This window comes from Nomascus leucogenys, chromosome 12, assembly GCF_006542625.1.
Source record: "Nomascus leucogenys isolate Asia chromosome 12, Asia_NLE_v1, whole genome shotgun sequence".
Classification (NCBI taxonomy): domain Eukaryota; kingdom Metazoa; phylum Chordata; class Mammalia; order Primates; family Hylobatidae; genus Nomascus; species Nomascus leucogenys.
In genome coordinates this window covers 13,868,906-13,891,458 of record NC_044392.1, presented here as the reverse complement: position 1 = coordinate 13,891,458, position 22,553 = coordinate 13,868,906, and the positions used below count along the sequence as shown (strand labels likewise).

At 41.6% G+C, this 22,553-nt stretch overlaps 1 protein-coding gene across 2 annotated transcripts in view; it reads left to right on the top strand.

Moving 5' to 3' along the window:
• Positions 1-22,553, top strand: part of EIF2B3 (eukaryotic translation initiation factor 2B subunit gamma) — a 133,573-nt gene that overhangs the window by 78,023 nt on the left and 32,997 nt on the right. For both annotated transcript variants that reach the window (XM_030823770.1, XM_030823771.1), the window contains exon 6: positions 11,250-11,339. In XM_030823770.1, the coding sequence (XP_030679630.1) occupies positions 11,250-11,339 (90 nt within the window). The remainder of the gene's footprint in view (positions 1-11,249; positions 11,340-22,553) is intronic.

Below are 22,553 nucleotides of genomic sequence, written 5' to 3'. Positions count from 1 at the left end.
GACTGGGAACATTTCTTTCTTTCTTTCTTTTTAAAATTATTTTGAGACAGGGTCTTGCTTAGTCACCCAGGTGCTGGGGTGCAGTAGTGCAATCATAGCTCACTGCAGCCTCGACTTCCTGGGCCCAAGTGGTCTAAGAGGGCAGCTCTCACAGATCTATAGGATTATCACAAACCCTGTTAGAATCTCAATTGGGTTTTTTTGCTGAAATTGACAAGCTGATCTTAAAAGTTATATGGAAATACAAAGAACACAGAATATCCAGAACATGGTTGAAAAACAACACAAAAGTTGAAGAAATTATGCTTCCCAGGCTCAAAACTTACTATAAAGCTATGGTAGTCAAGACAAGTATGGTACTGGTATAAGGACAGACAGATCTGTGGAACAGAACTAAGAGTCCAAAAATAAACCCTTAGGTTTATGGTCAATTGATTTTCACCTGAGATGTCCAGGCAGCTCAACAGGAAAAGGATAGATTTTTACACAAATTGTGCTACAACAGTTTGATCCTTACTTGCAGAAAGATTGATTTAGAACCTTACCTCACTCCATACAGAAAAAAGAAAATGGATTACAGACTTAACATGAGAGCTAAAACTGTAAGAGTTGTATAAATTTTATTTCTTAAAAATTAAAGATTTTGAACCCCAAAGATACTATTAAGAAAATGAAGGCCAGGTGCAGTGGCTCATGCAGCTAATCCCAGCATTTTGGGAGGCCAAACCAGGTGGATTGCTTGAACCAGGAGTTCAAGACCAGCCTGAGGAACATGGCAAAACCCGTCTCTACAAAGAAAATGCAAAAATTAGCCAGGTGTGCTGTCACGCACCTATAGTCCCAGCTACTCAGGAGGCTGAGGAGGGAAGATCACCTGAGCCCAGGGAGGTTGAGGGGGCAAAGAGTTGTGATCACGCCACAGCACTCCAGCCTGGATGACAGAGTGAGACCCTGTCTCAAGAAAAAAAAAAAAAAGGCCAGGCCCAGTGGCTCATGCCTGTAATCCCAGCACTTTGAGAGTCTGAGGCAGGAGGATCGCTTGGGGCCGGGAGTTTGAGAAGAGCCTGGGCAACAAAGTGAGACCCTATCTCTATAAAAAATCTTAAAGGGACCGGCACAGTGGCTCATGCCTGTAATCCCAGCACTTTGGGAGGCCGAGGCGGGTGGATCACCTGAGGTCAGGAGTTTGAGACCAGCCTGGCCAACATGGCAAAACCCCATCTCTACTGAAAATACAAAAATTAGTTGGGCATGGTGGTGGACGCCTGTAATCGCAGCTCCTCGGGAGGCTGAGACAGGAGAATTGCTTAAACCTAGGAGGCGGGGGTTGCAGTGAGCCAAGATCGTGCCATTGCACTCCAGCCTGGGCAACAAGAGCAAAACTCTGTCTCAAAAAAAAAAAAAAAATTTTTTTTTTTAATTAGCCAGGCATGGCACGAGCCTGTAGTCCCACCTCTTTGGGAAACTGAGGCATTAGGATCACTTGAGCCCGGGAGTTCTAGGCTGCAGTTTTGATCATGCCTGGGTGATGGAGCGAAACCCTGTCTCTGAGAAAAGAAAGAAAATAAGGAAATGAAAAGATAAGAACTCTTCCAACTCAAAAAAATCACTAACAACCTAATTTCAAAATAGGCAAAAGACTCGAATGAACATTTCACCAAAGAAGATACACAAATGGCTAACAAGAACATGAAAAGATCCTCAACATCATGTCATAGGGAAATGCAAAACCAAAACCTTGATGATACCACTTCACACCCATTAGAATGGCTACAGTTTTTTTTTAAGTGACAGAAAAAGCAAATCTATAAATCTATAGAGACAGGAGGCAGATTAGTGATTGCCTGAGATGTGATAAGAAAGGGGATTGGTTTTTTTATTATTATTATTTTAACTGTTATTTGGATGTGCAAGTATGTTACATGGTATATTGTGTGATAGTGAGATTTGGGTGCGATTGAACCCATCACCCAGGTAGTGAGCATAGAACAAAACAGGTATTTTTTCAGCTCTTGCTCTCCTCCCTCCCCCCGGTTATGTATCCTTGTTGTCTATTGTTCCTTTTTTTTTTTTTTTTTTAAAGATGATTCTCACTCTGTTGCCCAAGCTGGAGTGCAGTGGCATGATATCAGCTAACTGCAACCTCTACCTCCCAGGTGCAAGCAATTCTCCTGCCTCAGCCTCCTGAGTAGCTGGGATTACAGGTATCTGCCACCACACCTGGCTAATTTTTGTATTTTTAGTAGAGACGGGGTTTCACCGCATTGGCCAGGCTGATCTCAAACTCCTAACCTCAAGGGATCTACCCACCTCGGCCTCCCAAAGTGCTGGGATTACAGGTGTGAGCCACTGTGCCCAGACTATTGTTCCCATCTTAATGTCCATGTGTATCCAGTGTTTAGCTCCCACTTACAAGTGAGACCATGTGATATCTGGTTTTCTGTTTCTACATTACTTTGCTTAGGATAATGGCCTCCAGCTGCGTCATGTTGCTGCAAAGGACATGATTTTGTTCTTTTTTATAGCTGCATAGTATTTCATGATATATATTGCACATTTTCTTTATCCAGTCCACTGTTGATGGGCACCTAGGTTGAATCCATGTCTTTGCTATTGTGACTAGTACTGCGATGAACATGCAAGTGCACTTGTCTTTTTGGTAGAACAATTTCTTTTCCTTTGGATATATACCCAGTAATGGATTGCTGGATTGAGTGGTAGTTCTATTTTTAGTTCTTTGAAATATCTCCAAACTGCTTTCCACAGTAGCTGAACTAGTTTACATTCCCACCAAACAGTATATAAACATTTCTTTTTCTCCACAGTCTCACCAGCATCTGTTGTTGTTGTTGTTGTTTGACTTTTTAATAGTGGCCATTCTGACTGGCATGAGGTGGTATCTCATTGTGGCTTTGATTTGTATTTCTCTGATGATTAGTGATGTTGAGCATTTTTTCATGTGTTTGTTGTCTGCCTGTATGTCTTCTTTTGAGAAGTGTCTGTTCATGTCCTTTGCCCACTTTTTAATGGGGTTGTTTTTTGCTTGTTGATTTAAGTTCTTTATAGATGCTTGATATTACACCTTTGTCAGTTGCATAGTTTGAGAATATTTCCTCCCGTTCTGTAGGTTGTCTGTTTACTCTGTTGCTAGTTTCTTTTGCTGTGCAGAAGCTCTTTAATGAGGTGGAAAGGGGAATGTTTGATTATAAACAGTCATGTGAGATCTTATTTGAGTAAAATAAATGTTCTGTAACTGGATTGTGGTGATAGTTTTAGAGCTCTGTACATTTTCTAAAAATCATTAAACTGTATGTCTAAAACAGGTGAATTTTATGGTATGTAAATTATACTTCCATAAAGCTGTTTGTTTTGTTTTGTTTTGTTTAAGACATAGGCTGAGTGCAGTGGCTCATGCCTGTAATCCCAGCACTTTTAGAGGGCAAGGTAGGAGTATCACTTGAGGCTGGGAGTTCAAGATTAGCCTGGGCAACATGGTGAAGCCCCATACACAAATACAAAATTAGCCAGGTGTGGCAGCTTGCACCTGTGATCCTAGCTACTTGGGAGGCTGAGGTAGGGGGATTGCTTGAACTGAAGTGTTGGAAGCTACAGTGAGCTAAGATAGTGCCACTGCATTCTAGCCTGGGTGACAGAGTGAGATCCCATCTCTAAATAAATAAATAAAACTAAAAGACACTAAAATAAAGCAATCAGCCAAATTCAGAACATGGGTGTTCTATAAGACAGGTGACCCAATCTAACAGATTAATGGCTTCGTAGGGGAATAAGAAAGGGGAATTTTTTTTTTTTAAAGAGTCAAGGTCTCGGCCAGGCGTGGTGGCCCATGCCTGCCATCCTAGCATTTTGGAAGGCCAGGACAGGAGGATCCCTTGAGCCCAGGAGTTCAAGACCAGCCTGGACAACATAGTGAGACCCTGTCTACAAATAATTTGAAAAGTTAACTGGGCATGGTGACGCATGCCTGTAGTCCTAGCTACTTAGAAGGTTGAGGCAAGAGAATAGCTTGAGCCAAGGAGTTCAAGGCTACACTGAGCTGTGATTGCCCCACTCCACTCCAGTCTGGGCAACAGAGCAAGACCCTATCTTACACACACATGCACACACACAGAGAGAGAGAGAGAGAGAGAGAGAGAGAGAGAGAGAGATGCCCAGACTAGCTTCCCCCATAGCTGGAACTACAGGCATGCGCCACCTCACCCAGCCAGAATTTTAAAAAATGAAATAAGCAAATGTAGCCAGGCACGGTGGCTCACGCCTATAATCCCAGCACTTTGGGAGGCTGAAGCAGGCAGATCACTTGAGGCCAGGAGTTGGAGACCAGCCTGGCCAGTATGGTAAAACCCCATCTCTACCAAAAATAAAAAATTAGCTAGGTGTAGTGTATGTGCCTGTAACCCCAGCTACTCTGGAGGCTGAGGTAGGAGAATCACTTGAACCTGAGAGGCAGAGGTTGCAGCGAGCCGAGATCATGCCACTGCACTCTAGCCTGGGTCACAGAGGAAGACTCCATCTCAAAAAAATAAAATAAAATAAGCAAATGTAATGTGAGAACTTTAATGCATCTTAAATCAGATAAACCAGATGGAAAAAGACAAATCGATACAGATAGGATACTAGATGACATTATTAAATCATTGATAATGACATCAAAATTACATTGTAAAGTTCTTAGCAATTAGAAATATATACTACACATACTGAAATATTTATAGGTAAAATGACACAATATCTGGCATTTGCTTTAAAATACTGTATAGTTGGCTAGGATTGCCATAACAAAGTACATACACTGGGTGACTTAGAACAGCAGAAATTTATTGTCTTACAGTTCTGGAGGGTAGAAGCCCAAAATCCAAGGTGTCAGCAGGTGGTTCCTTCTGAGGGTGGTAAGGAAGAATCTGTTCATGCCTCTCTCCTATCGTCTAGTAGCCTCAGGCATCTTTGGCTTATAGATGACATTATCCCCATATCTCTACCTCATCTTCCCTCTACATGTCTGTCTCTGTGTCCAAATTTCCCTTTTTATAAGGACACTACCTGTATTGGATTAATGCCCCCACCCCCAAAAAAAAAGACTTCATCTTAACTTGATCATCTGCAAAGATTCCATTTCCAAATATGATCACATTTACAGGTACTGGAGGGTTACAACTTCAATATCTTTTGTGAGAACACAATTCAACTCATAATAAGTACTATAGCAAAAATAAAAAAGATTGGCAAAATGTTGATAATTATTCAACCTGATCGATGGATATATGAGAATTTATCCTGGATTTTATGTATATTTGAAATTTTCTTTCCTTAAAATAATTTTTTTAAGAAATGTATGTGTAAAAGCAGAGACTTTAATAAATATTTGTACACCCATGTTCATAGCATTACTCACAATGGCCAAAAGGTGGAAGAAACCCACATGTTCATCAACAGATGAATGGATAAACAAAATGTGGTATATACATACAAGGGAATGTATTCAGCCTTAAAAAGGAAGGAAATTTTGACACATGTTGCAATGTAGATAAACCTTGACAACTTTATGCTAAATGAAATAAGCCAGTCACAAAAGAATAAATATTGTATCATTCCTCTTTTTTGAGACAGAGTCTCACTCTGTCACCCAGGCTGGAGTGCAGTGGTGTGATCTCGGCTCACTGCAACCTCTGCCTCCCGGGTTCAAGCGATTCTCCTGCTTCAGCTTCCCGAGTAGCTGGGATTAAAGGCATGCACCACCACAACTGGCTAATTTTTGTATTTTCAGGAGACATGGGGTATCACCATGTTGGCCAGGCTGGTCTCGACCTCCCGACCTCAGGTGATCCACCCGCCTCAGCCTCCCAAAGTGCTGGGATTACAGGTGTGAGCCACTGCATCCAGCCTTTTTTTTTTTTTTTTTTTTTTTTTTTTTGAGACAATCTTGCTTGTTGCCCAGGCTGGAGTGTAGTGGCAAGATCTCAACTCACTGCAACCTCCACCTCCTGAGTTCAAGTAGTCCTCCCACCTCAGCCTCCCGAGTAGCTGGGACTACAAGCATGTACCACCACACCCGGCTATTTTTTGTATTTTTAGTAGAGACGGGGTTTCACCATGTGGGCCAGGCTGGTCTCAAACTCCTGACCTCAAGTGATCTGCCTACCTCGCCCTCCCAAAGTGCTGGGTTTACAGGCATGAGCCATCACACCCAGTCTGCAGTGGTAGATTCATAGGTGTGTTTAATTCCAAAAATCATTTTTCAGAAGTAATTTCATCTTCCTCATTGCCCTGCATTATAGTACTGCATTATGGACTTTTTTGTTTTCTTTGAGACAGGATCTCCCTCTGGTGCCTAGACTGGAGTGTAGTGGCACAATCATGGCCCACTGCAGCCTCGACCTCCCAGGCTCAACTGATCCTCCTGCCTCAGCCTCCCACGTAGTTGGAGCCACAAGTGTGCACTACCATACCCAGCTAATTTTTAAATTTTCAGTAGAGACAGGTCGTTTCTATGTTGCCCAGGTGGTCTTGAACTCCTGAGCCCAAGCATTCCTCCTGCCTTGGCCTCCCAAAGTGCTGAGATTACAGGTGTGAGCTGCCATGCCTGGCTTACTTTTTTTTTTTTTTTTTTAAAGACAAGGTGTTGGCTGGCCTCAAACTCCTAGGCTAAAGTGATCTTCCCACCCCCAGCCTGCCGAGTCACTGGGACTGTAGGTGCATGCCAAGGTACCTGGCTAGAAAGGGTAACTTTTGAACAAATGAAGATAATAAAATCACGAGTACATAATCTATACCATCTTTCCAGTAGTATTCTAGGAGTCATCTGCTTCAGTATGATGTTTCAGTATGTGGAAAAGGAAGGATTCCTGGAAAACGGAGACTAGAGCCCAGGATTCCAGTATGTGGAAAAGGAAGGATTCCTGGAAAACGGAGACTAGAGTCCAGAGAGGCAGGATAAAAGAATGGACAAAAAAAAGTCTCAAGGCTAAAATGAGAGGGGTGGAGGAAAGTGGAGAATAAGATAGGCAGTTGCCTCTCTAGAGCAAAATGGGGCCCACTGACCTACACCTACTTCACTTCACCCATAGTCACACTGGAAGGGTGTTAGAAGTTGAAGGATCCTTGGCAGTCAAATAGATATTCCAGAGAGGAGGCAGATTAAAGAATTTGGAGACAATTTTGGATAAGGTGAAATTGACAGCAGAAATTCTGAATTCGGCCAGGTGCAGTGGCTCATGCCTGTCATCCCAGCACTTTGGGAAGCCCAGGCGGTCGATCACCTGGGGTCAGGAGTTCGAGACCAGCCTGGCCAACATGGCAAAACCCCATCTCTACTAAAAATAAAAATAAATAAGTAAATAAAAAATTAGCCAGCCATGGTGGCACGTGGCTGTAATCCCAGCACTTTGGGAGGCCGAGGCAGTCAGATCACTTGAGGTCAGGAGTTTGAGACCAGCCTGGCCAACATGGTGAAACCCTGTCTCTACTAAAAATACAAAAACACATTAGCTGGGTGTGGTGGCAGGCACCTGTAATCTCAGCTACTCGGGAGCTGAGGCAGGAGAATCACTTGAACCTGGGAGGCGGAGGTTGCAGTGAGCTGAGATCATGCCACTGCACTCCAGCCTGTGCGATGGGATGAGACTCCATCTCAAAAAGAAAAAGTTAAAAATAAATAAAAATCTTTTTTTAATTAAAAAAGTTAGATGAAGAGAAGAAAAAATGCGTGGCTCTTCAGAGATCTTAGAGACTTTGAAGGTTAAATTTTTGTGTAATTTCTCATTTTTATTTCTTCATTGAAAGGATTCTGATAAATTTTTTATTGCAATAGACTTTTTAAAATTGCAATGGACTTTTTTTTTTTAAGATGGGTTCTTGCCCTGTCACCAGGCTGCAGTGCAGTGGCATGATCTCGTCTCAATGCAATCTCTGGCTCCGGGTTCAAGTGATTTGCAATGGACTTTTTCTGTGGTTGGCAAATGATGGTTTTTTGTTTTGTTTTGTTTTGTTTTGAAACAGAGTCTTTGTTGTCCTCCACGCTGGAGTGCAGTGGCGTGATCATGGCTCACTGCAGCTTCAATCTCCCAGGCTCAAGCAATCTTCCTGCCTCAGCCTGCTTAGTTGCTGGGACTACAGGTGCACGCCATGCCACCACACCCGGCTATTTATATTTTTTATACAGATTAGGTTTCACCATGTTGCCCAGGCTGGCCTTGAACTCCTGAGCTCAAGTGATCCTGCTGCCTCAGGCTCCCGATGTGTTGGGATTACAGGCGTGAGCCACTGCACCCGGCCATGTCTTTTTTGCTTTAAAACATAAAGTTGGCCGGACGCGGAGGCTCACGCCTGTAATCCCAGCACTTTGGGAGGCTGAGGCAGGTGGATCACGAGGTCAGGAGATCGAGACCATCCTGGCTAACACGGTGAAACCCCGTCTCTACTGAAAAAAAAAAAATACAAAAAATTAGCCGAGTGTGATGGTGGGCGCCTGTAGTCCCAGCTACTCGGGAGGCTGAGGCAGGAGAATGGCGTGAACCTGGGAGGCAGAGCTTTCAGTGAGCCGAGATAGCGCCACTGCACTCCATCTGGGCAACAGAGCGAGACTCCGTCTCAAAAAAAAAACAAAAAAAAACGAAAAAAAACCCATAAAATTACAACTATTTATAAATGTCTTATTCATTTCCATTTATTGATTTCTTTCTGTGTTATATTTAGGCTCAAAACATCATCCTGGCCCAGAGCCATAAGCCAGTTATTCACATTTCATTGGTACCTCTTTGAGGTTTTTGGTTTTGTTTGTTTTGTTTTAAAATCTCAATCTTTATTTCTAATATCATTCTAAAATAATAAAATGAAATAAGGCAACCTCCTTTTTGGCAACTTAAATGTCATTAATGTCCCAGTCCCAAGATTTATATTCACTACACATTTAATCTGAAAAGAAAAAAAAAATCTCCAAATCACCCATTTCTGTTCCTGCATCATATTCCAGCTTGGTAGCTAGTTACATCTCTATCCTCAAGTATATCAATTACATTTTTGGAACATTTTGTCTTTTAAAAAATGGTAGAATGAGAGTTTTTTTAAAACTGAAAAAGCATTTATAAAATACTATATAGATTTTATGCCATATATACTAGGGATTGATAACAGTTTAGAAGATACTTATTCAGACTTTTAAGTTATTTGTATGCTGGCTGGATCAGTACAAGTTGACTCAACTATAAAAATCAGAGTAATACATCTACCTCAGAAGGTAGTTGTGAAGATTAAATAATATGGAGTATATGAATGATGAAAGGAATTTATAAACCAAGGGAGTGAACAGGAGATTGCAGCTCTACAAATTGGTTAGATCAAAAGGGAGAATATTAAGATGTGGAGTTCAAATGAAACACTGATACCACAAATCACATTTGCTACAGTCACACTCATATTTGCTACAATCTATGACTTGAGGAATTTCTTAGAACTTGAGAATTTCAGAAAGTTAAACCGGGAAAGTACCTTTTACTTTCTTCTTCATCCTCACTGTATACATTAATTAGCTTGTGTATGGTATGGGTGTGGGATTCCCGAGTCTCTGACTCTTCTATTGCACTTTTCCCAAAAGAATAGAAGTCCCTCATGGTACACCATAACTTATTCGATAAATTGCTTCTGGGGTATCTAGATCCCATGATAATAATTTTCCTTAAAACTATAAGGCAGCCAGGTGTGTTGACTCATGCCTGTAATCACAGCACTTTGGGAAGCCAAGGAAGGGGGATTGCTTGAGCTCAGGAGTTCAAGACCAGTCTGGGCAACATAGCAAGACCTTGTCTCTACTAAAAATAAAAAAAATTAGCCAGATGTAGTGATGCACGCCTGCAGTCCCAGCTACAGGAGGCTGAGGCAGGAGGATCACTTGAGCCCAGGAGATAGAGGCTACAGTGAGCAATGATTGCACCACTGCACTCCAGCCTAGGCAAGTGGCTATCTCCAGCCAGAGCAAGACCCTGTCTCTAAAAGTAAAAATAAAAACCTACAAGGCAGTCAAAGCCAAGCAATGCAGAAGACAACCAGGCATCTATGACTGGAATCTTCTTTTTTTTTTTTTTTTTTTTTTTAACCATACTCCCCTTCCCTGGGTGTTTATTTTTATTAAATAAAATGACCTCAGACATTATAAGCATGGCATTTTTTACACCTAAGCAGATGCCTTAATTTGACCTCATTTATTCATTTGTTTATTCAACAATTATTTATTGGACATTTACTCTGTGTCAGGCACAATGCTAAGTACTAAGGATGTGAAGATAAATCTCTGCTCTACTGAATTTCAGTCTAGTGGGAGAGAGAGACAAGTAAATAGTCTGTTTCTTTACTGTATGTTAAGTTATCCAATAGAGGTAGGTACCAAGTTTTGTGGGAGCACAAACTTCACTGTTGTTGGTGAAGGATTCCTAGAGGAAGTGTGTCCTGGGGTGAGTCCTGAGGAATAAATAAGAGTAGGAAGTTAGGATTATTCATAGAATTTTACTCCATCTTCTGTGAAGATGGAGAATACATACCAAATTGTGGAGGCAAAAGAAAGCATGGCATGGTCTGGGGAAAATAGGATAATTAGGGTAGAAGCAGGAAAATGTTTGTTACAAGAATTGTGTGTAAGAATTTATAATAGCGGCCAGGTGTGGTGGCTCACACCTGTAATCCCACCACTCTGGGAGGCTGAGGTGGGTGGATCACTTGATACCAGGAGTTTGAGACCAGCCTGGCCAACATGGTGAAACCCCATCTCTACTAAAATACAAAAATTAGCTGGGCATGGTGGTGTACAACTATAGTTTCAGCTGCTCGTCCCCTCCTGGGACGTCTGCATACACCACAAGAATTGCTTGAGCCTGGGAGATGGAACTTGCAGTGAGCCGAGATCACGCCACTGCACTCCAGCCTAGGCAACAGAGCACGACTGTCTCAAAAAAAAGTTAACGATCAAATAGAAGAAGGTAGATTATCAGTGATATGATGTCTCACCAGATTTCTTCAGAATCGTGAAAGCCTCAGAAAGTATGCCATGGGGTTTCTAGGGAAAAGACCTTTTATGTGGTAGGGTCAGGGCTGGGGTCCGCTGTCCTGGTCTCCCCAGAAAGGGGTGTAGGCAGCATGCCTCTGACCCTCATAAACTTACCAGTGCCTACTACCTGATAATAGAATGGAGACCACGTTACCTGATTGTGAGCCTCTTCTTTCTTTCTTTTTTTTTTTTTTTGCAGGCACCCTAGAATACGTTTCCACACGGGTCTTGTGGATGCCCACCTCTACTGCTTGAAAAAATACGTCGTGGATTTCCTAATGGAAAATGGGTAAGAAAAAGGGTGGTAGAGTCAAACCTACAGTGCTTAACAAGCCACTTTGTGAATTCCTTAAGTTTTAAACCTTCATAATTTAGATAACCAGTTTCTAAAATTAGCACAATAGCACAGTTAGTTCTCATTTTTGTTTTAGAAATGAAATTATGTCATCAACATAGTGTTGTTTTATCTGTACCACAGAGTCCCCTGCTTATATTTTTGCAGCGTTTGTTACAATAAATCAGCAAAATATTTTGGAACACTTACAGTAACCCATGATGCCTCTTTCTTCCCAGTTCCAGGCTCTTCTTCCCTCCTTTGACAGGAGCGAGCTCCACAGCCCTTATGCTATTTGTCTTATTACATGTTCTTCTCCTAGGCAGTTATCCTGTAGATGGGCCCTCTTAGCAAAGGGCTAGAGAATTAACCACAGAAGAGAAAAAGGAGAGCAAGTTTCCCCCCAATTTGAGAAAAGAAGCCCACTTCAATGAGTGCAGAGAAACAAAATTTGGCACATTTTCTGATTTTTTTGTTTGTTTTAGAACAGAATTGTAGGACTTAAATAGTTTCCAGAGATTGTGTCTGGCAGATCACTGGACTTGAGTTTTCACAGTGAAAACCCCTTTTGCAGTTGATCTCAAGGATTTTTTATAAGAAAAGCAGCTACAGTCCTCAAAGGAACAGGTGGGAAAAGATTTAATAACTGCATGGTTAAGAATAGGAGCAGATAGCTTCCCTTGATGACTGCTGGATAAGCTTGGAAAGTTCACCAGTGCTATCCAAGGCAGAAACTTATCTAGGTGAACAGATACTACAGTAGCAAGAGATATCTCAGACCATCTGGAGAAAAGAATTTGAGAACCTGAGTTCAAATGCTAGCTCTGCCTTTGGCTGATGGACTTGAATATATATCGGAATATTAAGAGGAAGGAGGATTGTTCCCCTGCCCTGTATGATCTTTCTTGCAGTGTCCTACCCATCACCCCCCACAACACTTGCTAAGTTCCTGTGGAGAGGCCCATGTAGAGCCAATGGTAAAACAAATCATTTGGACTTTTAGAAAGCTTTCCCAAAGATCGTTATAGCTCTGTTTCCCCTACCAAGGACACAGTTGCCCTGCTCCCTTCTGACCTCTGAAAAATGTTTTCATTCCATCTACACATACTTATTAAGCACTCATTATGAGGCAGGCATTGTGCTAGATCAACCATGGGATCGATGATAAATAAACAGATATGGCCCTGCCCTCATGGAAATTACAGCCTAAGCTCATGGTGGAATGTGGAGACCTTGCTTTTTAGATAGCAGGGTAACTTGTTGCCAAGATTTAGAGGGTGATCCAAGACCTATTTCTCAGTGACCAGTCTGGGCTGTTTGTATTCCAAAAATGAAATTAACTCTTGGCCACTGAAGGGTTTATTTTTCACTCCCAAATAAAAATGAAGCCATATGAAATGAGCCTAGGTCTTGATGGGCAGAAGAGAACACAACTGTGTTAGAAAGGATGATTTTTTAAAAAATGATTTACTATGGAAAATTTCACATAAATGCAAAAGTAAAGAAAATAATGAACTCCCATGTATCCATCACACAGTTTCAACAATTATCAACTCATTGTCAATTTTGTTTTATATATGCCACCATTTCTCTCCCCCCATTACCCTAAATTGTTTTAAAGCAAGGCATTTTGATATAATTTCATCTGTAAATATTTTGATATAATTTCATCTGTAAATATATTTCAGCATGTATAGTTAAAATATAAGGACCCTTCCAGGATAAGGATATTTAAAATAGATATATATTTTATGTATATGTACATATATATATATATATATAGAGAGAGAGAGAGAGAGAGAGAGGCTTTTTTTAATAAATACCTTAATATCATTATCACACCTTCAAAAAACTGACAATGCTTTCGTAATACTATCAAAGAGGATTGTGGCTTTTGGTGTCTGTATATGCAGGGAGTTTTACAGCAAACCTAGTCATCTCATCCTGGTTGTTATAGCTTATTTGTAGCTCATTTGGCCACTACCAATTAGTTATTCCCACACCTGGCAACTGTAACTCAATGGTGTGTGTACCTTGAGCACAAGCACAAGCCTGAAGTTTGTGATATGGCTATAGGTCCTGGCCAGAAGCTCTGCCAAATGGGACTTTCCCAGAACCTGCTGCAGTAGAGAATGATACAGAGCCTCAGCACATACTGTTTCCCCACCTCAAGATCTGTTTAGGAGACCCTTATCTCTTTCCTCCTCGCATCTACCTTCACCTCTCAGAGTCACTACAATCAAAGAGCATATATTGAAAATTGATATATTTCAATATATTGGAAAAAGTAAAAAGGCACAGCAGGGCAAATTAGAATGTTACTTGAGGGAGAGCCTTTATTCCTGGCTGGAATAGTGAAGGTCTTTGAAAAGTTTTGGGAGATGGGATTGAATTGGTTGGTGGTAGGTAGCAGCATGTAGAAGGTCTTGAAAGCTGAGCAGGGAGTTACAGATCTTTTAACAGAATAGTCTTACAGGAAATGAGCAATGATGCAACCTGGCAAGTGAACATAAACCATTCTGCATGGGAAAGAGATTTCAAGATAAGTAGGAGGCACTTATAATCATCTGGTCATCAGATGATGACTCCTTTAGGAATGGAAAGGAAAGAGTAAACCTAGGAGACACAGCTTCAAGAAAGGACTGTTGTAGCAATCCTTTGTTATATTTCACCTCTGAGAGTTAACATATTCTACCCTATGTTCTTCCTGGAGGAAAGCGTCATGTTTTCAATAAAGTCACACTTAGGTTTTGTTATTTGTTTACATGTTAACATTTTCCACTCAAATTCTTTGAGAATGGATATCTACCTGGATTTGTAAGGCATTCATTATGTACTTGGTGAATGGGGGAAAGGAGATGTAGTGACAGATAACAGAAGCAGTTTAGTATTAACACATTAACAGTGGAAGAAGAGAGGTAGGTTTCTACAGTCGACTAAGCAGAAAAGCTACAGGGAGAGCTGCAGAGAGAAGAAAATCTGTACTCTCTTCGATGAGAAGTTAGTAACTGTACACATTTTACAAGTTTTTTATCCACTTCTGAATGTAGTATGATAGATGGATGTTCCACAGAATCTCTTGAACGTTTTAATTCAAAATGTGTTCGATTCTGTGTCCAGGGCCAAAGCAGATCTTAGTCTGAGTATTGTGACTGTGATTCCTCTTGAAAACTGAGTGTTCCTCCCTGTTTTACAATGTCAGCTGGTTTAAGCCTAAAGAAGCTGATCTCTTAGGAGATCTAGAAGCCCAGATATTGGCCCAGCTCTTTGCTTGCCTTAGTAGGAGTTGCTCCTAGACCTGAGTCAGGGCCCTAGATTGGCACTGGCCCTATGAAGGACTCAAGCAATATGCCAATATGCCAGCTTTGTGAGCTAAAGCCATGGGCAATATATACCAGGCAATGTATACCAGGATTAGTCTTGATTTCCTTTTAGTACAGAACCTCCCCTGCTCCCCTCCCGCACCGGCCCCATTTATCTTTCTCTCTTTAAGAGACTTAAAGATTAGTCTCCTTAACAGGGAGAATTGAGGCTGATTACTTCCTTCTTGTCCAGAAGTATCCACGGTTACAGTCAGCCTCTTATAGTATTAAAATCTGATATTGCCGTGCAGTACTTACAGTCTTGGGGTTGGACCTTCAGAGCAGGAAGAGAGAGGAAAGAAGAAAATTTAACAGCACCTACTGTGTACCAGGCACTGTGCTGGGTGCTTTTCACATATATTCATTTCTTACAATAGTTCTCTCATTAGGTATTATACTCATATTATAGAGGAATAAAATGCTCAAAAGTCATTTGCTCAATATCATGCAGCCACAGCCTCAACAAAATCCATCACTGTTTAATTGATTGCCAGCAACATCCACCACAGATGTCGGATATCTCTGTTGCCAACATGCTTATATGCACATGCACATGACTTGCACTTGGAAGAATAATAGAGCAGTCACAACTTCCTTGCCTCAGCTATGTCGGGATGCAAAGAAATAAGGATAGGACCCACAAAGTGAAGTCAGCAGTTGGGGATAGGCAGCCATGGCAAGGTCAGAATCAAGGTAATAATTAAAGCCACATACAAAATGAAGTTATGTTAGCTGGGCATGATGGCACATACCTCTAGTCTCACCTAGTCAGGAGGCTGAGGCAGGAGGACCACTTGAGCCCATGAGGTTGATGCTACAGTGAGCTATATATGATGGCACCACTGCACTCCAGCCTGGTAGACAGAAAGAGACCCTGTCTCTAAAAAAAAGTTAAAAATTAAAAAAGATGAAAGTGTGGAATAGCTAGAAAGCCACGAGTAAGCACAAGACAGCAGAGTGGAGATAAGAAGCAGAGATGAGGGACCAGATAGTGCCGTGAGAGGCTGGCAGTAGTAGTCTTGGTTCAGGCATCCATTGATTTGGCTGTACTTGGTTTCCTTACATATCCTTAGATGTCCTAGAGATTGCACGATGTGTCCTTTACTTCAATAACAACAAAATTAAGCTAAGAGTATGTGACTTTCACACCTTCTCAACAGGGCTGTTATTGGGTGGCTGCATACTGATATCTGAAGATGCAGGTGCTGCCAAGATTAAATCAAGGTAGTCTCCTTTGAACTTCTTAGTTGCATTCATTTTTATCTCTGGGACTTCTAGAAATATTAGTAATATTAGTAATAGAGAAACATATTTAGAATTCATTACATTTCCAAATTAGGAAATCTTTACTTTTTTTTTTTTAGAGACAGGATCTTGCTCTTTCTCCAGGCTGAAGTGGAGTGCAGTGGTGTGGTAACAGCTTACTGCAGCCTCCAACTCCTGAGCTTAAGTGATCCTCCCTCCTCAGTCTCCCAAGTAGCTGGGACTACAGGCACTCACCACCATGACTGGCTAATTTTCTTATTTTTTGTAGAGACGGGGTCTCAATATGTTGCCCAGGCTGGTCTCAAACTCCTCGGCTCAAGAGACCTTCCTGCCTAGGCCTTCCAAAGAGCTGGGATTACAGGTGTGAGCTACCAGGCTCAGCCAAGAAAGCTCTACTTTCTGTATCCAAAAATCTGTGTGTTTATGGGTAAAGAGACAGCAAGCAGAGAATTCTAAATCCTGTGGAAAGTGCTTTGGTTGAAGTAAGCACAAGATGCTAGTTAATATGGTATAGTGGAAAGAGCCATGGACTTTAGGACAGAAGTGGAGTGACTTTCAATTCTATCAATTATAAAAGTTGTATTAACCCTAGGCAAGATAGTTAACCTCTCTAAGCCTTGATTTCCTTCTTTATAAAATAGGGGCCAGATGCAATCGCTCACGCCTGTAATCCCAACACTTTGGGAGGCCAAGGCAGGCGGATCACTGGAGATCAGGAATTTGAGACCAGCCTGGGCAATATGGTGAAACCCCATCTCTACTAAAAATATAAAAATTATCCAGGCGTGGTGGCGTGTGCCTGTAATCTTGGCTACTCAGGAGGCTGAAGCAGGAGAATCGCTGGAACAGAGCAAGACTCCATTTCAAAAAAAAGATAAAAAACAAAGTAAATAAAAATAAAAGCACTGTGGTTAAAAGCTTAATTTTTTTTTTTTTAAGATGGATCCTCGCTCTGTCACCCAGGCTGGAGTACAGTGGCACAATCTCAGCTCACTGCAACCTCCACCTCCCAGGTTCCAGCAATTCTCCTGCCTCAGCTTCCTGAGTAGCAGGGATTACAGGCACATGCCACCACACCCGGCCGGTGTTTTGTATTTTTAGTAAAGATGCCATTTCACCATGTTGACCAGGCTGGTCTTGAACTCCTGACCTCAAGTGATCCACCTGCTTCAGCCTCCCAGAATGCTGGGATTACAGGCGTGAGCCACCACTCCTGGCCATAGGACTCTTTTAAAAGGCCCTTTAAAATTTCTTATTACCCAACTCTAGCCACACTGACAATATTTCTGGCTTTTGAACTTGACCAAAGGTAACTTCCCAGGTGCTTAGGGAAAGGAAAATTCAAGATGGTTCGTAGAAAGGAAGATAATCAACTACTGGTAAAGGTCACGCAGATACCAAACCAGAAAGGACTCATTCCCTAAGCCAGGAATTGAACCCAGGGCATCACTGTGAAAAGTCAAAGCCTTAGCTGCTGAGCTACAGCACTGGTGGTTTCCATTGCTCTTCCCGCTCTTCCCAGAAGGAGTCTAGAGTAGTTACTTTTGTGCTTGCAAAGTCTTTTTTTTTTTTATTATACTTTAGGGTTTTAGGGTACATGTGCACAATGTGCAGGTTTGTTACATATGTATCCATGTGCCATGTTGATTTCCTGCACCCATTAACTCGTCATTTAGCATTAGGTGTATCTCCTAATGCTGTGTGCTTGCAAAGTCTTTTAACTACTCAAGATAATTTTGAGAGCTAGCTATGATGTGAATCCCAGAATTCCTGTCCCTGGAAGGAGGAGACCGAGAGAAATTATGGCCACATGGTTACAAGGTCAAGTTCCCAAGGACAGAAAACAAGATGGAGACCTCACCCAATTTTTTTTGTTTGTTTCAAGGACCTGCAGCAAAATTTATTACTGACCAACGTGCTGGGCCATCTCGAGCAGTTTATGGGGTCCTAAGCCCCTGTTCTATCCTAAGGTACCCCTCTTCATGACAGAACAACACAGACAAATTCACAGTACAAAATACATTAGATTTGTTACAACTTAATACTAGCCTCAGAATTCTTTTTCTCATTAATCAAAACTTTACAGAGGAGATAAACAGTGATTTTTACCATTCATTCAGCCAATCTGCACACACACAAAGAGAGAGAGAGAGAGAAGCCAGAAGTCTGACTGGTAAGAAATTTTTACCCCTTTGCCGGCATGTCCTGTTTCTGGGTTCCCCTTCCCTGAGCGGCCCTAGCGACCCTGCTTGCCACACCATCGCTCCTGGGGGCAAGCTGCATCACAAAGGAAAATCATGGAACCACAGGCAAACTCCTCTAAATTTTGCAAGTTGCCACCCAAATGGCTGCATGGGGGACCTGAATTCTAATATTTCCCATTCTGGACATAGCAAAATACATGTGACAAAACATAGACATTAGCCACCATATGGATGCTTAGCACCCAATATTGAACTGGCAAGGCCCAAACTTGCCCCCCAGTTGGGCCCTGTCATCTGTGTCCATTTTTAACCGAGAGGGACTTTATTGAGGGGAGGGCCTCTCACCCAATCCCATCCTTTACTCAGGTAAAATGTACCCCCGTTACATATCCAAAGTCAGCCAATTGGTGCTGCAGTCTGTTTCCTTTGAGTCAGATAGTAACTAAGCTAAAAGATTAGCAAATCTAATTTTTTAATCAATTAGTCATTTAGGTGCATTTCATAGAGTCTTTCTTTTTTTTGGGAGACAGAGTCTGGCTCTGTCGCCCAAGCCGGAATGCAGTAATGCGATCTCAGCTCACTGCAACCTCCACCTCCCGAGTTCAGGCATGCCTCAGACCCCCGAGTAGCCGGGATTACAGGCCTGCACCACCATGCCTGGCTAATTTTTCTACTTTTAATAGAGATAGGGTTTCACCATGTTGACCAGGCTGGTCTTGAACTCTTAACCTCAAGTGATGCACCCGCCTTGGCCTCCCAAAGTGCCGGGATTACATATGTGAGCCATTGCACCCGGCCTTTGTAAAGTTTTTAAATGAAAATATTGAAATCTTTTTAGAAGCGTCTGCATATCAATAAGCATCCCTAGATGAGTCTCAATGCACTTCAGTGCATTGTTCATTCGGAACGTTCTACTGTAAGTTATCTGTAGTAAGATTTCGCCATTTCTGTAAGACTTCACTGCTTACCAGCTAATGTATAAGCTGGAAGGAATTCAGTTTTCCAGAAATTAAGAATCCTATTTTTACCTAAAATATTTGCTTTGCTCTCAGGTTCCCTTGATGAATTTAGCCAAGGATTTTTCCTACCTAAACACACAAGAAAAATGAAACAAAGGGGTAGAACACAAACAATCCCTGTGAATTTTCAAGAGCCAAATTTTACAATCCCTACAATATTACCATTTAAAACCAGTTTCTTTCTGACCCCGTCAGATGTAAGAAGCCTCTAACTGGATCCAAGCCGGCTAATTACTGGATCAAGTCCTATCCTGGACCCAGTCAAGTTTCTCTTGTGACTTCCAAACCCAGTTTGGATCAGAAATTTGCTCAAAGAAACTTGGACAGCTCAAAACACAAATCCTTGGAGCTCTGAAATCTGAGAGAGAGCTTACCCACAATCCCCAGTCGCTCTGAGAGATCAATGGACATAAGTGGGTCCTTGCAGGTACCTTGCTTGTTCACTCAGTGCTCCTGGGGGTCATTAAAGCTCTACTTCAGATCCAACTTCTGACACCATCTGTTAAAAGAAAAACAAACCGAATTAAGTTTAAAGGAGTTTAATTGAACAATTAATGATTCATGAATCAGGAAGCCCCCAGAATCATAGCAAATTCAGAAAGACTCCAAGGATGCCTCATGGTCAGAGGCATTTGACAATTTTTAGACAAAAAAAGGAAGTGACGTACAGAAATCAGAAGTGAGGTACAAAAACAACTGGATTGGTTACAGCTCGACATTTGCCTTATTTGAACACGGCTTGAACACTCAGCAGTGTGTGAGTGGTTGAATTATGGCTGCTGGGATTGGCCATTTCTCAGCTATTGGTACAGGCACATACTCCTAAGTTAGGTCTTCAGTCTCGTCTACCTATTAAGTTAGGATGCAGTTTGTCTGCAAGGACTCAAATATAGAAGTATGAAGTACTTCTCAGGCCATATTTAGTTTGCTTTAACATTCATAATTCCCCTACTGTGAGATAACTATTGTGAACATTTTAGTGTATTTATTTCCATTGTTTTATTTTTATATATATAGTGAGAATACATGCTTGAAATCACACTTTAAACATAATCTGGGTTGGGTGCAGTGGCTCACACCTGTAATCCCAGCACTTTGGGAGGCTGAGGCAGGTCAGATCATGAGGTCAGGAGTTTGAGACCAGCCTGGCCAACATGGTGAAACCCCATCTCTACTAAAAATACAAAAAATTAGCCCAGCGTGGTGGTGGGCGCCTATAATCCCAGCTACTCGGGAGGCTGAGGCAGGAGAATCGCTTGAACCCAGGAGGCAGAGGTTGCAGTGAGCCAAGACTGCACCACTGCACTCCAGCAAGACTCCGTCTAAAAAAAAATAATTTGCTTTTTTCATTGAGTATTATAAGCATTTTCTTCTATCATTAAAAAATTCTTGGCCAGGCACGGTAGCTCACGCCTGTAATCCCAGCACTTTGGGAGGCCGAGGTGGGCGGATCACAAGGTCAGGAGTTCAAGACCAGACTGACCAACATGGTGAAACCCCATCTCCACAAAAATTAAAAATTAAAAAAAATTAGCCAAGCGTGGTGTTAGGCGCCTGTAAGCCCAGCTACTCAGAAGGCTGAGGCAGGAGAATCACTTGAACCCAGGAGACAGAGGTTGCAGTGAGCCAAGATCATGCCATTTCACTCCAAGCAAGACTGCGTCTTAAAAAAAAAAAATTCTTTACAGTCACAGTTTTGCCTATATGACATTCTGTTATAGAGGTATTTTGATCTACCATTGTTGAATATTTTATTGTTCTCCATTTTTATAAATAACAGGGGAATACCTTTTTTTGAAAGATTCTTGTTTATAATCTGATGATTTCATCTATTCAGCAAATATTTACTGAGTAATATATTTTTCTTAGGATAGACTTATAGAAATGGAATTACAGGGTGAAATTATATGAATATCTTCAAGTCTTTTGCTATAATGTTGCCAATTATTTTTCAGAGATTTTATCAGTTTATACTCCGATTCCCATTATGTGATAGTAACTGTTCTCAAAGCACTCTTATCAGTAATGAAAATTGTTTTGAATCAGTTAATTTAGTTAGAGGAGAAATTGCATCTTATTTTAGTTTTTTACTTCTTTGAAAATGTTGTATATGTTTTTTGAACAGATATGTGTTTATTAAGAATATTCTTTGCCCTATTCATAGCAATTATTTTGTCTTTTTATTTGGTGGGATTGTTTGCTAGTAGTCAAGTCTGTTGTTCTCCTTTATGATTGCTTGAGTAGAGTTTATGATTTCATGAGATAAGATAGGAAGGCTGTGTGTAAGAGGGAAAGGAGAAAGTAAGGTTGACCAGGACATGTATCCAGCTCGTGGCCTAGGCCCAGGATGTTCATAATGGTTCACTGTAGCTTTGTAACATTTCTTGGCACAGCTCTGAGCTGCCTGCACTTTAGGAAGCAGGAAGAGTAATTGTTTCCTTCATTATGCTTCTAAGCCAGCTGCATTATGGGGAATGACCTAATGTTGAGCTCCAGCAGAGGTGGGTGGGACCTGGCAGGGCTGTTTCATAGCCTCTCTTCAAATCATGGATCCTCTCGAATGGTTCTGCCTGATGGAGCCGTGTGCCAAGGCTCGCCTGCTTGCCTCTTGCAGTGACAGTTCTTTTTGGTCCGTAATGTAAATATCATGGCCCTGAAATCCCCCAGCTGTCTGTGCTTTGTCACTTCTTCAAAGGGAACTGACTTGTTTTCCAATGGAGGAGGAACATTTGCTGCCCACACTAGTTTGAAGCATTAAAAGGGGAGAAAAAGAGCTAAGAGTTAGTGTTGCTTCATTCTTTGTATTCACATGGAAATTTTTAAGTCTCCATCAAAGGATCAGGAGAAAAATCACATTGAAATTCAATACAAGAGCTCACAGCTTAACACAGAATTTTTCAAAGATATTTGACTTGATTCTTTAAAAATTACAAAAACCATGAACTGTGGAGCTCCAGGGTTCATACCCTCCTCAGCCTCTGCCTCTATCTTGCCTTCCTTTTCTACCTACACTCCATCTGTGTGGTCTTGTGTCAGCATGCAGAGCTTCTTTGAATGGGAGCTGGGAGAGGTGGTGGGAAGTATGCAGCAAGTCAGGTTTATAGAGCTGCCCATACTTTAACCCCTCTCTCAGGCCTCATTATCTCATCTCTCAGAATATTGTAACTGGTCTCCCTTTCTTCAGTTTCCTTATTCCAGGCTTTCTTCCACATTGCTACCAGAATTACCTTAATAAGAGATAAAACTGATCATGTCACTTTCTTGCTTAAAAACTACCACTGGCAGCCAGGTGCGGTGGCTCACACCTGTAATCCCAGC